The sequence below is a fragment of the Acipenser ruthenus genome, chromosome 11, assembly GCF_902713425.1.
Source record: "Acipenser ruthenus chromosome 11, fAciRut3.2 maternal haplotype, whole genome shotgun sequence".
In the NCBI taxonomy this organism is placed as follows: Eukaryota; Metazoa; Chordata; class Actinopteri; order Acipenseriformes; family Acipenseridae; genus Acipenser; species Acipenser ruthenus.
Window position 1 is genome coordinate 33,864,411 of NC_081199.1, and position 15,375 is coordinate 33,879,785.

Sequence of the window (15,375 nt, forward strand, 5' to 3'; positions counted from 1 at the left end):
CTCCTTTATACACATTTGTTTAACCTGTTTGAATACCGCCTTTGTTTACAAACATGATCGTTAAACTATTCTATTGTTTACTCGTCATTATTTACCAGTTACCAGTAAAGGACCATTAGCATTACCCCTTGGAAGGTTACTGAACATATGGCTATAACAAAACCCTTGTCTCACATCTATAGCTACGGCAACTTCGTAAGGGAAGCGTCCTAATCTAAATACAGCAAGACACTGCCATTTATCAAATATATTTACTCGGTAGCATCCACGATACATAAACCACAGCTCTTATCGCTAGTAGAATAACAATAATAAACACAGTAACTGGCATTGGAATATTACAGTGAGGGTCTGACCCTCACAAAACACTGAAAATGCTTCCTTTTCTCTGTATGTAAATGTATGTTAAACAAGACTTAGTTTCTTTGGCACAAGAACCGTTTCTTGTGCAGGAAACCAGTTTTTGGAATGCATTCATTGGACCACGTACATGGTTTATACCATTTCTAAATGTGACCATCCATAACTACAAAAGCACCTCACTGCACCACCTACTGGTCATGGAGCGTGCAATCAGGCCGACCTGTATAGGCTTTGTTTAGAAACGCCCACCGCTTTACATTAAAACAACAAATGTCATCATAAACAATTTCTTCAAAACTTTATTAACTTTGGAAATTCAAGCAAAATACATAGAAATAATAATTTACATTTAATCTTAAATTTGAGCTAAATCCAGAATTAAATTATAAAGCTGCTTTTCTGGAAACAATTTAGTTAAATTGTTAACTGTAATCATTTATGATATTTGCCCCGAACATAGAACTGGCAGTAAATTGACACAAAAAGCTGATAAACGCCAGAGATTCTCTAAACAAATTCCAGCTAAAACTTTACTAGAATGTTCCGGATTGCTCATTATCAGTTCATTATATATATTTTTTATAACAAACTTAAATCATGATATTAAAAACCATCATACTATAGCCAATATACTTTCAAACAATCCTGACCAAGGGGGCAGGGGCAGCTTTAAAAACAATTCTAGACTTGAGCCAAAGATATTAAAACAATATATTTTTTATTCTTTGATAAAACCCAAACAAAATAAGGCATTTTCTTCACAAAACCGTGAAAGTTGCCATTATTTAATTTTGAAGACTTATGCACCAGTATGAGTGTCTATCCCCCCCCCCCCCCCAATTAGGCCCTGTATTTAACTTGTGTATTTAAAGCACTCATGGTATACAGTAGTTTGACAGCATGACTACTGTTACAACTCACATTTCAGGTTTTATGAAATTAATTGAATAAAGCATTCAACCAGGAACCTAGTTAACATGAAAAAAATATGCTTAAATTGTATGCAATCTTACTAATTCTCGTTCTGTTGACAGAGAGAGAAAAAAAAAAAAAATTCTCCCAGTTTGGTTATCAAATAAAGCTCCCTCATTTACATTTGTCAGCATGTACACTAACTACAGCAAAACTAATTTGTACAATTTAAACTCATTGATTGTGCCAAATTCACAATGATGTGTAATCTAACACACATACAATGAAGTAAAAAGTAACATTCAGAATTTGCTGATTTAACTGTACACTGCTATTTAGTAAGGAATTCATAAACAAATTAAATACTCACACAAGTCAATAAATGATGTACTTAATGAAATAAGTGGCCGCAGTCCAAGTAACCATTTTCAAAACCACAATGAGAATGATCAATTAACAAAGTTGATATAAATTTAACAAAACAGTCCTATGTTAAACTGTCCTATCAATGCTCTCAAACTTAATATGTGTCTTCCTCCTCCTCCTCCTCCTCCTCATCAAAATCAAACGATGGTCTACTATCATTTTCAACTTCTTCAGATTCCTCATAAGAGCCTGCAAAGAAACAACAGGAATTACATTTTACACAAGACAGCAGATTCACATTCATGCTTAAAGTTGTTAAACTTGAAAAAAAAAGTGTCACGACTAATTGAATAAATACTTACAATATTTCACAAGAATTTTAAAATAATTAATTTATCTTGAAGTCAAATATAGAACATTTTAAAATGACCTTGTTAAACAATATACATTGAATATCTGCAAAAGGACACCTCCATAAAACCCACGATGTGACATCGGTACAAACAGATTTCCATCTCCACTATATCCCCTTTGCTGGGAACATGCATCCCAGCAGGGTAACAGTATAATGCTAATACCGCAAAGACAAACCCTTGCAAGAAGCAGTTCATTATTCAATAATCTTTGTAAGATCTTTGTAATTCTTTAAAAATAAAATAAAAAAAAAACAAAAAACACAAAGATTCAAAAATATTGCAAAAGAAATTAAACATACTTTCAAGATCATCCATGTGCGCATGAAGGGTTCTTGCAAGGTTGATGAACTTAATGAAAGAGGAACAAAGCAAACATTCATGAAATATTCACCACACCCGAATCTTCACTTCTCAGTATTGTAAAGTTAGCCCATTATATTCATCCCAATTACAAAATATGGTTTACAGTTAGGGGTTCACTGACACTTTTTTTTATATATATATATATATAGTGACAGGGCAAAAGCCCTGCCTTTGTGTTTGTTGGGGATTCACTGTGTGTTGTCTTTTGTCCGTGTTGGGGATGGGTTATGAAGGAGGAGTCTGTGGGAAGTCAGTGCATGTTAGTCACTATGTACGAAAACAACTATGCGTTATAAAACCAAGAGCTGTGTTTTGAAACATGTAAAATGCACAGCGGCCCTGTATTAGCTAGGGCTCCAAGTGGGAGCTAGGCTTTTGTTTTGTTTATCTGTGTAAATAAAATTGCACGAAAGTGCTGTTCTGTGTCTGGGTCTGCTAATTAAAAGGGCAAACAAGAGTGACCAGAGATGCTACGTTACAGGTGATGGACCCAACACAGACAGAAAAAGAAATGTTAAAAACCTTGTTGCAGGCAAATGCTGCACCGCAGGAAGCCAACCGCCTGCAACTAGAAGCCTGCCAGGTACAGAGAGAAAGAGAGAGAGAGATGGAAGCAGCTGCTGTGGGCAGAGCCAGAGGGGGAAGCCCCGCCATCTCCAAAGCCGGAGTTTCCTGTGCAGGAACGGGAGTTTCCTGTGCAGGAACGGGAGCTGCTGTTGCCGGTGTTGAAGCCAGAGTTGCCAGCACCAGAACCAGAGTTGCTGCTGCAGGAACAACAGTTGCCTGCACTGGAGTCGGAGTTTGTGCCTCCTCCGAAGTTGGAAGAGGAGTCTCTTCCAGGTACAGAGCCAGAAGGGGAGGAATCGCTGTCCCCTTGTTGTGGGGTAAAGGAGGAGTTGGGACCTTCAGGTCAAAGAGGGGAGGAGACCACCTCCACCGCCGCCCCGACCATCACCCCAGTGCCACATTCTGGTACCTACACGGCAGGTCATTCGACCTAAGCTCCCAGACACCTGCCTTTTAATGTCTGGACCTGTGGTCACTGGGTAGGATTCCCAGGTTGTTGCACAGACAGGCAGAATTGCTCTCTCTAGCCTTCGATACGCTCCCCGTACTAAACGTCACTGCACTGTCACCAGGATCGGCACCTCTGCCTGCAGCTGCAGCCTCCCGGTCATCCACCTGTGCTCCCGCTGCCCCATCCATGTCGGTTGGGTCCCGTCGCTGATTCTCAGTCCCTTTGTGGATGTGCCACAATGTGGGACAACCCACCCCTTAATCCACCCCCACGGAAGGAAAACAAAGAGAGACAGACAATGTTGGAATTAGAGGGGTGGTTTTGTTTTACAAGGGGGGGGGGGGGGGGTTGTGATGAGGGGCCTTGGAATGGCTGGTCATGCTGCGCACTTGAGGGGGAGAAGTGCGACAGGGTGAAAGCCCTGTCTGTGCGTTTGTTGGGGATTCACTGTGTGGTAATGGGAGAGGTGTTATGGCCGTAGCCTAAAAGACTGCAGGTCCCAGAAGCCTTCAGGGCAATAATAATTGGGGGTGGGTTATGAAGTAGGAGTCTGTGGGAAGTAGGTGTGTGTTAGTCATTGTAAGTACGAAACCAACTGTTAAACAAAGAGCTGTGTTTTGAAACGGGTGAACGAATGCGTATCGGTCCTGTACTAGTTAGTGGGAAGAAAAGTTTAGCTAGAGCTCCAAGTGGGAGCTAGGCTTGTGTTTTGTTTGTTTATCTGTGTAAATAAAATTGCACAAGTGTGCTAAAAAGTGCAGTTCTGTGTCTGCTAATTAAAGGGTAAACGAGAGTGACCAGAGAGAGGCTATGTTACAATAAATAAATAGTTTGTTTATATACATATATTTTGTTTTTGTTCAGGCGATCAGATACAAAAACAGAATACTATTTTCTTGGCAGCATACAAACTAAAACACCCCCCACCCACATAGAGTACACTCTGCCATGACCCAACAAGACTGGAGATAGTAAGGTTTGTCAAAATATTAAAGCATGCAGAAACTGCTATAGCAAATGAATCTTCATTTTCACTGACAAATTCCATTATATGCCCATTATGTGGAGTAAACTCGCCATATGCATTAAGAGCTTTACAGTTTCCAGTCACAATGATAATGCAATTATGTGGAAAAGTCTTACCCCAGCATGAGCACTTGCCTCACTGGCAGCTCCCAACATGTCAGAAAATCGTTGTTCACACAAATGCAGCAAGACAACGAGGTAGAGACCACAGCTGATAAACTCATACTCTGCCTACAATGAAGAACATGAAAGCTATACAGCATGTACTTGAATAAGAACAAGTTGTTTAATTAAAGTAATTTAAAAGCTTGGAAGACTTTCTCTCAATTACTTAGCATTTGTAATGTACTTGAGAAGTAAGATTATATTAAGAACCTTAACCACCACCACTAAGTGTTGTTGTAGGGTCTTTAGGAATGGTATTAACCAATTATGCAAAACACATACACTCTATTCTTTATGTATACTTAATTCTTTATGTATTCCTTACCAACTAATTACTAATGGGGGGATGCAAAACCGGTAAATATGTGCCAAAAATGCCATTAATGTTGTGCACACCAGTCCAAGTAATTTGAAGGGACAGAAAAAACAAGGAAGTCCTATGTTACTATTACAGTAACTGTTTCAGTCAACTTGATTATTAAATTGCACATTTTCACATGTGGAAATGCAAGAGAGATCATGGGTCATGCAATGGGCTAGCTAAGACTAAATAAATGTACATCCCAAAAAACATATTTGCCATTAACTTGGTTCCCAAAAAATGCTGGAAATGTATGTTCCACCTTACACTGAACAGAAATCTTACCCGTTCATTTGAGTGTGTTCTATATAGTTCATCAATATCAAAGTTCTCAATGTGAAGATGAAGCTTCTGTTTACATAGCTCACACGTAGTTATAGCTTCCAAGTTAGAACCTTAAATAAAAAATAAAACCTCACGTTAACAAGGTTAATTGGCTAATTTTTCTGTACAATGCCCAGATCGAACTACACCTTGAAAATCAGTGTGTACAGCACATGAAGTCTTAAACCACCTGGAAACCAAATAGTCACATGACTACAATAATATTCCATACATATTACAGTAGGTCACATATCAGTGAAGGGCACTGTTCAATCCTGCCTAACAGAAAACCTGAAGTTGCCGGTTTAAGATACGAGCAGCTGAAATAATGACTGCAGTGGATGCCGCCTCTCCCTCCCCCCCCAAAAAATGCTTAATGTAGAGTGTTAAAACTGAACACTATTAGTTACATAATGGAAAGGCAGTCAAGAAGATTAGTCATGTTGCATGTTTTAACATAAAAAAACATTGCTAAATATTTAAATGGTAAAACGGTTTCCTTTTCTATCTCTTTATGACCCCAAGAGGCATATGGGTTCAGTGAAAACAGTATACGCCTGCAGAAAAATAAATACCGATAGATAGATTTATTCCACAATACAATTTCTTGCATTTAAAAAAAAAAATCCTGAATGACCATTTTTAACAGAAACAGATCAAAGCAGGGAGGATTACCAGAGCTGATTTTAGACTGCAACCACTTCTTCATACATTCCTGATGAACATATTGTAAGCTGCCAGTGCACTTGCAAGGTTCTATCAAAGGGTTTGAAGGTGATCCTTCTCCCATCTGGCAAATTCGGCACAAATCTCCCTCCTCTTCATCAGAGGACTCTAAAAGGAGGCTAGGGAGAAGGATATGGAATAGAGAACAAAAACAAAAATGCAGAGTTTCACGATTACTCAGCAAGGACTATTTTAGAACTATCAAGGCCACAGTATTAACAGATCTTTTATGTAATTAAGGGTCATAATTTACTGTAAAAAGCCAACAAGATTTATATAATTTAAAAAAATTAAAAAAACACACATATCTTGTGTGCGAGTGTCGCTCGTCCCCCCAAACCAATCTTTCACTTCTTGATTAAAAGCCCCATCCCCAGGATTTACCTCTCTTGGATTTTCTTCAGTTTCTCTGGATCCCTGGAGGGTGTAGGTTTGTCATTTTCTTGAGACTGCCCATCAGGCTCAGATCTACCTGCTGCCATGATGTCTACAGTGATCATTGCATCATCAGGCAGGGTGCTGTCAAGGCTAGATGTCATAGCATGATGAAACAAAGAGTTGGGAACAATACTAGAAATTCTTGGGTTTCGTTCAGCTTGGGACACATCTTGCACAGGCGTGTCTGATGCAAGGGGAGGTGGAGTAGCTGCTGCAGCCCCTTGAGATTCATGTTCTTGCTCTCCGCCAGTTTCAAAAGAATACCTCCTCAATGGATAAAGAGTGCTCCCTTGTGTTTCATCAGATCCGGCAGCCATTCGTGCAGACTCATCTCTTCCTTCCCTTCTCCTTCGTGAAAAAAGCGGTGTGCACCTGTTTCTAAATGAAGAAGACAACCACGAACTCGAGCTTCTGCTTTCAGATCCAGTTGATCTTGAAGTTTCAGGGTCTGAATCTGAACTGCGGGTTTCTACTACCGGTGATAAACCTTGCCTTCTGCGTCTAAGAAATGGAAACACCTGAGAGGAATCGGAAGCTCTTTCCAAACCATTAGGACTACTGTTTCTGCTGTCACTGCTTTGAGAAGAACTTTCACCCCTTGGAACATAATCTTCAGATGGTGCTTCAAAAGACCTGGAGCTTGAACTAGAGGAGGAGTCCTGGCTTGACCTTCTTGAGAAGAAGGTAGTCGACATACTGGAAGCTAGACGGGACAATAATTGTCTTGTTGTCAATCGGCCTTCCGAATCCCCAGATGATTCACTGAGTTGCCTTTGCGGGGGTGGAGGAGGAGGAGGTGGTGGTGGTGGTGGGGTTGATGAAGATGCGTTTCTTTCTGACTTTGGCACATACAAAGCGCAAGAACTAGCACGTGTGTTTCGGGCTTCTGATCCCATTGTTCTTTGTGGGGAGTCCATATCCCTAAAGGAAACTGAACTAGCAGACCTGGCAGAGCTTCTGCTTGAATCTCTGCTGAACAAAGATGACTGGTATTCTGATGGCAAACGGTCATTCACTGATGAACCATTTACCCTCATAGATGTAAATGTACTCTCCTTTGGCCTTGCTCCTTGGGCATAAGAGGAAGTCACTCTGTCCCGAAGATCTAAAGTTTATAAGAAAACAGAAAATAATTTAACCACACTTAAGCAATAAAATACATCTAACACCAAAAAAAAAAAGTGTTGATCGATTATTAAATCACTTTGAACTATTACCATATTTACTCTTACATTACACTGGGCTGTACCTACATGATGAGGCTGGTGAGGATAATAAACCACTGCTCCTGTGGCTATGTTCTCCAAAGCTGGAAAGACTTGAGTCTACTCTTTTGTCCAGTTCTCCTCTTGAACGTATTAATTCTGTGGTTGTAGATGAAGCCCTTGAACCTGGGTTGTACCTCCATGACGAATCTAAACAGAAGGTTTCAGTTTATAATTTGCCTGTGTATTAAATAGAAGTTAAAAGAACCATTCATAAAACTGGTCAATGACTGCACCCCTCCTATCCACAATACACACAGCTACACTGGATGGTACAGCAACTAGAATCAAAACCTATATAGCAGACTACGACGTGGATGGATGTTTAAAGCAACTAAGCAGTTACTTAAACCTCTCGTCAATGAAACCAGTATACAAAAGCCTTAAAACAAGTTCAACTTCAAGTACAGGTAACTGTATCTTGTTTCATCAGTCTATGGACCCACATATGAACAACATTATTAAACTACAGAATGTAATATGTGGTTGAACACTTTAATTTGACTACACATGAACTCACTAATACCTTTAAAAAGTAGACATTTTAACCACATACCTGAAATGCCATTCAGGCCAGAGTAGCTGCTGCCAACCCCAGAGGTAGATGAACCTCTTGAATATGATGAACTGCTTGTATAGGAAAGCTTAGGTCTTTTGGATTCACTATCCTGGGTTGCATTCAGAAGCCCATAGTATGATCCCTGACGTCTTTCAGAGTCACCCTGATTAAAACCATGGAAGATTATTAAAAAAAATTTAAAGTCAGGAAACAGTATATTACAGTATATTACAGCTTGGAAGTGTTTCACAGGGTCAAAGCTAAACTCTGCAGCTAGTTGCCATTTAGCTTTGTAATCTTTGTCCAGTGCAATGGAAAACGTGTTCTACTGGATTGTGCTACACCTCATGAATTGTGCTATAGTAAATTATATAGTGTAAGAAAATCAGATTCCTGCTTTAAAGTATATGCTACTAACTTAACTCTCAATGCAAGTAATTAAGAACCAACAGGGCAGTTTATAAAACATTACTTTTTTAGCAAAACATAAAATGATTTAAGAATAGAGGATATTAGTAATAAAACTATGTGTTGCACAGGATCGTCCCAATTCAAGAAGAAAACATTACCAATTTACTTCTGGTTCCAACAGAGGTGTCAGACCATGACAGACCGTAGGATCCAGAAGAAAGAGTTGAAGACGGAGACGAAAGTTTCCAGCTTGAATGACGACTTTCTGGAATACTGTAGTCCCTGGAAGTACTGTGGAACCGGGAGCCCTAAATCCCAACAAAACACCAGTTTCTAAACATATTACACAGCACAATGAAATCAAACATGGTGGCATTACTAGATGGAAAGCATATACAAGAATATACAACACAGATATGCACTGGCTTCTTTTTAAATTATTTATTTATTTTTTTTTTATATAAAATATAGGTAAAAAGTGAAATTCAGTTAAATAGCAACTGATTTAACCCTTTCAAAACGGCCAAGCTTGAATATTTCAGGCCCCGGAACACTTACCTCATTTCCAAGCCCGAATATTTTGGGCCTGCTGTTTCACAACGCTGCCTGGTTTGTTTTTCAATTGCACCATTTAAAATGACGCTGAAATGTGATCTGCGTGTACTGATAGGCTTAAAATAGTCACGTGGGCTGAAGGGAAGGCTCGATGAACTTTGAACCCAGATGAGATTGTAGTTAGGAGTGTAAGCAGAGGCAGCTAATTTTGAGGAGTAAGAGATTGCGCAAGATAGATGCGCAGGCTGCAATGGAGTTGGTTTTTGAGACTTGTGAATGATTGATTACTCCAGTGCCTGGGAGGATCTATTACGATTTTATGTATTTATTTAAAAAAACAAAAAATATTTGTACCTTTTTACATTTTGCCATGTTCTTAATTCTGTAAACAGTTTATAAAAAATATTCAAGTTTTAAGCGTTTAAATGATATATGGTTTTATGGCAATTAAATAAAATGTGAATGAAAGTGGCTCAGGATTCCAGCATAGCATTCTAAACCCACCTTTGAAAGGGTTAACATATGTTCTATCCATTACTTTATTTTTTTCAAAAGATTAATAACTTAGAGTGGGAGCTAGTGTTGTGTGGGTGGCATGACTGGGCCCTTACAAATGATTTGTTTACTGTTCGTAAACCTTTGATTTAATTGTTTCATTAAGCTAATAAAGTCAGTTTAACAGCTATATATATATATATATATATATATATATATATATATATATATATAAAAAAATAATAAGGCATGTTGGTAGTATTTTTATACTTAAAACAGAATTTTAGCTTTCAGGTAGTCCGATTTTTTTCTGTACATGTTGTATAATTATCCAATCTGTACAGTGAAGCCAGCCATCTTTGTTTACCAGGCATTTTTAGCTAACCCAAAGTCAACTTAAAGCTAATGTCTGAATCCTGGAACGCAAATCACCTATGAAAATAATCCTTAATACCACAGTAACATAATCTTCTGTGACAGTCCTTGACAGGCAAACAAATATACGATGCCTGGAACCTGAGCAAGACTAAAAAAAGCCTGGCAAATATAGCAACTGTAATTTGAATATCTGCACAGAAATACAGATTACAGCAAGGGCTGGAAATCGCTTCTAAGAGGTTAACCCTTAGCAAAGTAAATGGCCTCTACTCAACTAGATACAGTTGCAGAATAGTGAAAAGGAGAATATAAATACCTAAAACGTCATAAAGACTAGGTGCATGTTATTCCAGAAGCAGCTACCAGTCCAATAAAAACTGAAGGACCATGTTGGTTAGTAAAGACAGCACTTGCAGTCTACTTCCCCTTTTTATCCACTTTTTTTTTTTTTTAAACATTTTATCTAGCAGATCCCAACACTCCATCTTATTAAAGCACGTGACACAAGATAGTCTCCAGGTTATATCTGCAGCAGACTGATGGAGAGACAGACTCTTCCTTTACAGCCTCAGGACAAACAGCTCTGGCGTTGTTCCCATGAAGAAACAAGCAGTTGGTTCATTTGCTATTCTTAATAAAACAACCAGGGAGGAGGTGGTCATATGCACAGACCAGATGGTGGGAGCAAACACAAATACACACCTACTAAACCATGTTTTAAACTTCCACAGCTAGGAAACAGTCAATGCGTAGGTGTGCGCGTCAATATTAAACAGAACAGAAAAGAGCATTATATAGGTTCTACCAGATATTAACAAGTCCACAGCATGTTATTTTTTCACTTTAGATAAAATCCTGTCAAAGTAGCCAGTTCATTACCGCCTTTATTATAATTTTTTTCTGATGGCAAGCTGAACTCTAATCTGAACTCCGTGATGCCTTATCCTAATTGCATGGAAACAGGGCAAGTCAGAACGCCCATCTGGGTGCAAGAAGGCAGTTCCCTGAGCACGCTGTGCTCATTAAAATTCTGACTGGACAAAATAAATAATCAACCGATTTAATTATTTAACCAATGATCTGAAACAGGACTTGACAGAAGACATAAGAGAACAGGGTCACACACCATGACCCAGACACTGCAGAAGCAATAATAACAAACAAGTTATCACAATATTACTGGAAGTGGTTATAATTGGTTTAGAAACATACTGTAGCTGCTGGAGGCAAAGTACAACACTGCATTTATATTTGAAATGTGTCCTTTTTTATATTGGCTACTGCTGTCCAATATAGCTTTATAAAATACATAAATACATATGAAAGGCTGTTTAAAACACACACACAAAGACTTCAGGATTTCATAGACATGCATGTGGAAATACCTATTAGCTCCTTATCCAAGTATTTTATAGGGAAAGATGTTTCTTTACTATTATGAAGGGTTTTTTTTATCTTTAATATAATATACAGTATAGGGACAAAAATAAATAAAAAGCAAGCTGGTATGGGGACAAAAAACATTAGAGATATACAGGGACAAACTTATAATGGTACAATTCAGTATAATATACAGTATATTGCATCTACACAATTCAAATCATTAAATTTGTATGAGATACCTGATAATCTGAATCCAATTTCACAGTGGTACTCCTTGTGTAACAGTCATTGCTTAAGACACTCCCTCTTCCAGAGTAGAGCCCGCTGGACCGAAGAGGGGAGTAGGTTGACGACAAAGATGAGGAAGACGACGATGAGGAAGATGGCGACAATGAGCTAGGTTTCCCAAATGACGATCTTTGGGGAATCCGACTTGGTTTTGAATCCATCCTGAAAATCCTATGCAGAAGACCAGAGAAATGTGAATTCAATAAATAAAAATAAAAACATTCCCAGGCATAATGTAAGAGGAATGGCATCTCTTATCAAATTGTTTTCAAACTGGATGTGAATAGACTAGTGATCTGTAACAATGGCATATGTACTGTATAGAGGGTGCAGTTTATTTCTTTCATTTTTAAACCAGTTATAGGCCGAGAACTGGTGTATTGCCACTTCACTAAAAAAAAAACAAAAGTCACAGAACTTTAATATGGCAGCCATTTAAGCTCAGAGGTCACCAACACATTTAGCATTTACTAATCTGCAAGAAGAGTATCAGAGGAATGGAGTCACAACAGTGATGCCAAGGTAAGACATAAGATCTATTAGAATTGTTTACGGCTTATTCAGTATGTACATATCTAAGGCATTGCAATATATGCCCAGATTCTGATACAAAAGAATGCATCTTATGAGTTTTACCACAACTGGATAACCTGTGACATACTATACATATACAGGGGTGAACACACGATATCCCCACTAGAGTAGAATACAGAACAAGCTTTACTATACACTGGGAAAAAAAGTGTAGCATAAAAACACGATTTACTAATCATGTATAAGAATCAGTTTAAAATCAATGTAAATAAATAGAAAGCTTATACTGTACTGTGATTCTTGAAATGTATTTTTGTTTACGACTGTAAGTCGCCCTGGACAAGGGCGTCTGCTAAGAAATAAATAATAATAATAATAATAATAATAATAATAATAATAATAATACAGCAAGTAAAACTTCCCATGTGAACTTACAACCAACCTAACTATCCAGACGTCATGAAACATGAGAACCGCAGCTACTAAATAGGTTCACACACCCCGCCCCAACCTTCCCGGTATGTATACCATATCATGTGAAAGTTTATTTTGTTTTACTTAAGAGTTCGTTTATCTGTAAGGTCAAAGTTACAACCAGAAATTAACAAACACAGCACACAAAGTAGTAGAAAAACAGACAGTGGAATGTGCCCCACAACTGACACTAAATAGGAAATGTTTGCAGATTAGAGCGAGTCCACAGACGGATCCAGTGGTTTATCAGTAAACGTTATGTACAGGCGGGCTTGCTTATGAAGGTCATTATACAGTATGCAGAGACAAAGGTATTTATGAGTAATACTGATGTTACAACCAAATTTAAGTTCAACATATCACAATGCGTTACCCTTAGCTTGGAAAAAAAAAATTGCAAAGTGAAAATGCAAGAGAAATTGTGAACGTTTTGAAAATCCACAGCCGATTATAGAATTACTTTTTTTTATTTATTTATTTTTTTTAGATCCGCTCACAAAATCTTTCAAAAAAAGGTCACCATTTTAAATATTAGCAACATTAAATTTCTAACACAACATGTCCGGTCCTTCCTGTAGAAAAAAAAAGTCATGCAAAAGTTATATTTGATAATATTGTAATTTCAAACCATAAACCCGTTTTACAGAATATGTAGCGTGTTTTTTTTTTTCCACAACTGCTCATTTCAATTGCAGCGACATATATTTTGACCTCAGTAAATGTAATCCTGTGTTAAAATAATAATAATAATAAAAAACGGTAACGTTCCCGATTAAACCATCAGTAAATGCACTGACAACAGACATGTATATTTATGTTTGGGGGAGTTTTATTCAGTAACCGCATCAAAAAGGCAACTGGATTGTTCCTGTTCATCAATTGTTGAAATCTTAAAATGCGTTTAATTTAAGCAACTCCACTCACAGGCCTTTTATTTTTCTTTTTTTAACTTGCAATCGAAATGAAACTATGATTCGCGCAACGGGTAACACTGCGGTAATGAAATCCCCGAGCTGCTTTCAAACCATTAACGATAAGATGCTTCTAGGATACAGTATATTTCCTCATCAAACATGAAAGCAGTCTCACCCTTCTTCTTGCTGCTGTAGTTTTCTCTCACCATTAATAATGGCGTCTGTATGTTGTGTTTGATACAGACAGAACACCACGTGATATATAAACAGTAAGAGCACACCCCAGAGCGGGTTGAGGCACTCAGCAATGACTGACAGTTCTTACACCCAACAGAACTATTACATACCGACAGCCAGAGACAGTTCAAAGGGGAACGTCAAGCACGATACGTTATGCTGTGCGCTTTTCAGGCAGCAACCTGCTGCTGCATAGCATATGCAAAGGGTCTTGCTCAATAATTCAATTTGCAAATGGAGCAGTCACTAAAAATACACTTTTCCACACGACACTCTCACTCCAAGAACAGCTAGTGCAGTTTAATTTTCAACTCACACATCAATTATTTTGATAGTAAAAAAAATAAAAGTAATATGTGCTATATATATATATATATATATATATATATATATATATATATATATATATATATATATATATATATATAAATCACACGCCTTCTACTGAATGGCAAATACAGTGCCAGTTGTTCATAGTCCATAGAGATAATACAGAATATGTTTTGGGACAGTAAATTGCATATATATAATGTATTGTCAGACATGGACATGGTGCTCCGTGTATAGCAGCTTTTTTCTTCACTCTTAGGTTAGTGTTTAGATTCTCGGCTCAATGCAGTTTAGAAGAAAGCTCACAACATTTTGTGCAAATAATCAACTGCCTAATTGAATAATTTAAAGGCTGTTGTTTTGTAGAAAGTAGCATCAATGCTATGTGTTTTTCTACCAAAGGCTATACAGTGTCGTCACACGTTTACATAATTGATAACTGTGTCAGAAGCTCCACAGGAGAGGAAAACCTGAAGTCTCTATCTGTGTAGTCTTGCTTGATGAATTGAGAAGAATCGCCACTAGGTGGGCTATCAGCCAGCATTGAACTTCTTGTTATTTTACTGTCACACGTGATTAGGGGCCACTGTTTTCTTACAAGCATGATTTAGATACTATTTTGTGCAACATACTGTATTACATCAATTAAAACGTAATTGTAAACAACACTAATTAGTTCATTGAAACAGCTAGTTCAAACCTCTAGACCATGAGTATGACAGAATTGGAGCTAAATTGGTTTACAGCACATCCATTAGTAGTCACTACATCAAAAAAGGCTATTTATTTATTTATTTATTTTAAATAATTAAACAGGTTCAAATAAAAACAGAATACTGGCCTTTAACAGAAAAAAATGCAGTTCCTTTTTTTGATTGTAAATGCAGATTTTAATTGCTAGCAGAGTTAAAGGTTACCAGGGTCTCATCATTTAGTGACCCTTGATATTCATAATCAGCATTTATTGCTTCTGGCAATGGTGTTATTATTTTATTACTACATGTCTAAATGAATTTAGAGATCATAGGAGGTTGTCAGGTAATTTATTTTGTATATTTCTCTGCATTAAATATT

At 37.7% G+C, this 15,375-nt stretch overlaps 1 protein-coding gene across 2 annotated transcripts; it reads right to left on the minus strand.

Moving 5' to 3' along the window:
- Positions 1-646: 646 nt before the first annotated feature.
- On the minus strand, positions 647-14,040 carry LOC117426650 (E3 ubiquitin-protein ligase MARCHF7-like). Of its 2 annotated transcripts, none has more exons than XM_059033758.1 (11): positions 13,910-14,016; positions 11,764-11,983; positions 8,872-9,021; positions 8,300-8,465; positions 7,732-7,893; positions 6,425-7,583; positions 5,990-6,159; positions 5,276-5,385; positions 4,582-4,695; positions 2,357-2,405; positions 647-1,890 (listed from the first exon to the last, which is right to left on the minus strand). In XM_059033758.1, the coding sequence occupies exons 2-11, from the start codon at positions 11,971-11,973 to the stop codon at positions 1,796-1,798; spliced, it is 2,385 nt and encodes a 794-aa protein (XP_058889741.1). In that variant the 5' UTR covers positions 11,974-11,983; positions 13,910-14,016; the 3' UTR covers positions 647-1,795. The 2 variants fall into 2 exon arrangements, 1 of the variants encoding a protein (XP_058889741.1); XR_009330575.1 differs by lacking the exon at positions 647-1,890 and adding an exon at positions 2,943-3,694 and having other exon boundaries at positions 2,374-2,405; positions 13,910-14,040.
- Between the last annotated feature and the right edge of the window lie 1,335 nt (positions 14,041-15,375).

Bases quoted from the DNA above. Each gene is read 5' to 3' on its own strand.
- LOC117426650 (XM_059033758.1), bottom strand. From the start codon at position 11,973: ATGGATTCAAAACCAAGTCGGATTCCCCAAAGATCGTCATTTGGGAAA. The intron at 7,894-8,299 runs GTATGTGGTTAA...CCTTCTGTTTAG, and splicing joins TGGCCTGAATGGCATTTCAG to ATTCGTCATGGAGGTACAAC. The intron at 6,160-6,424 runs GTAAATCCTGGG...CCTTCTCCCTAG, and splicing joins CTGAAGAAAATCCAAGAGAG to CCTCCTTTTAGAGTCCTCTG.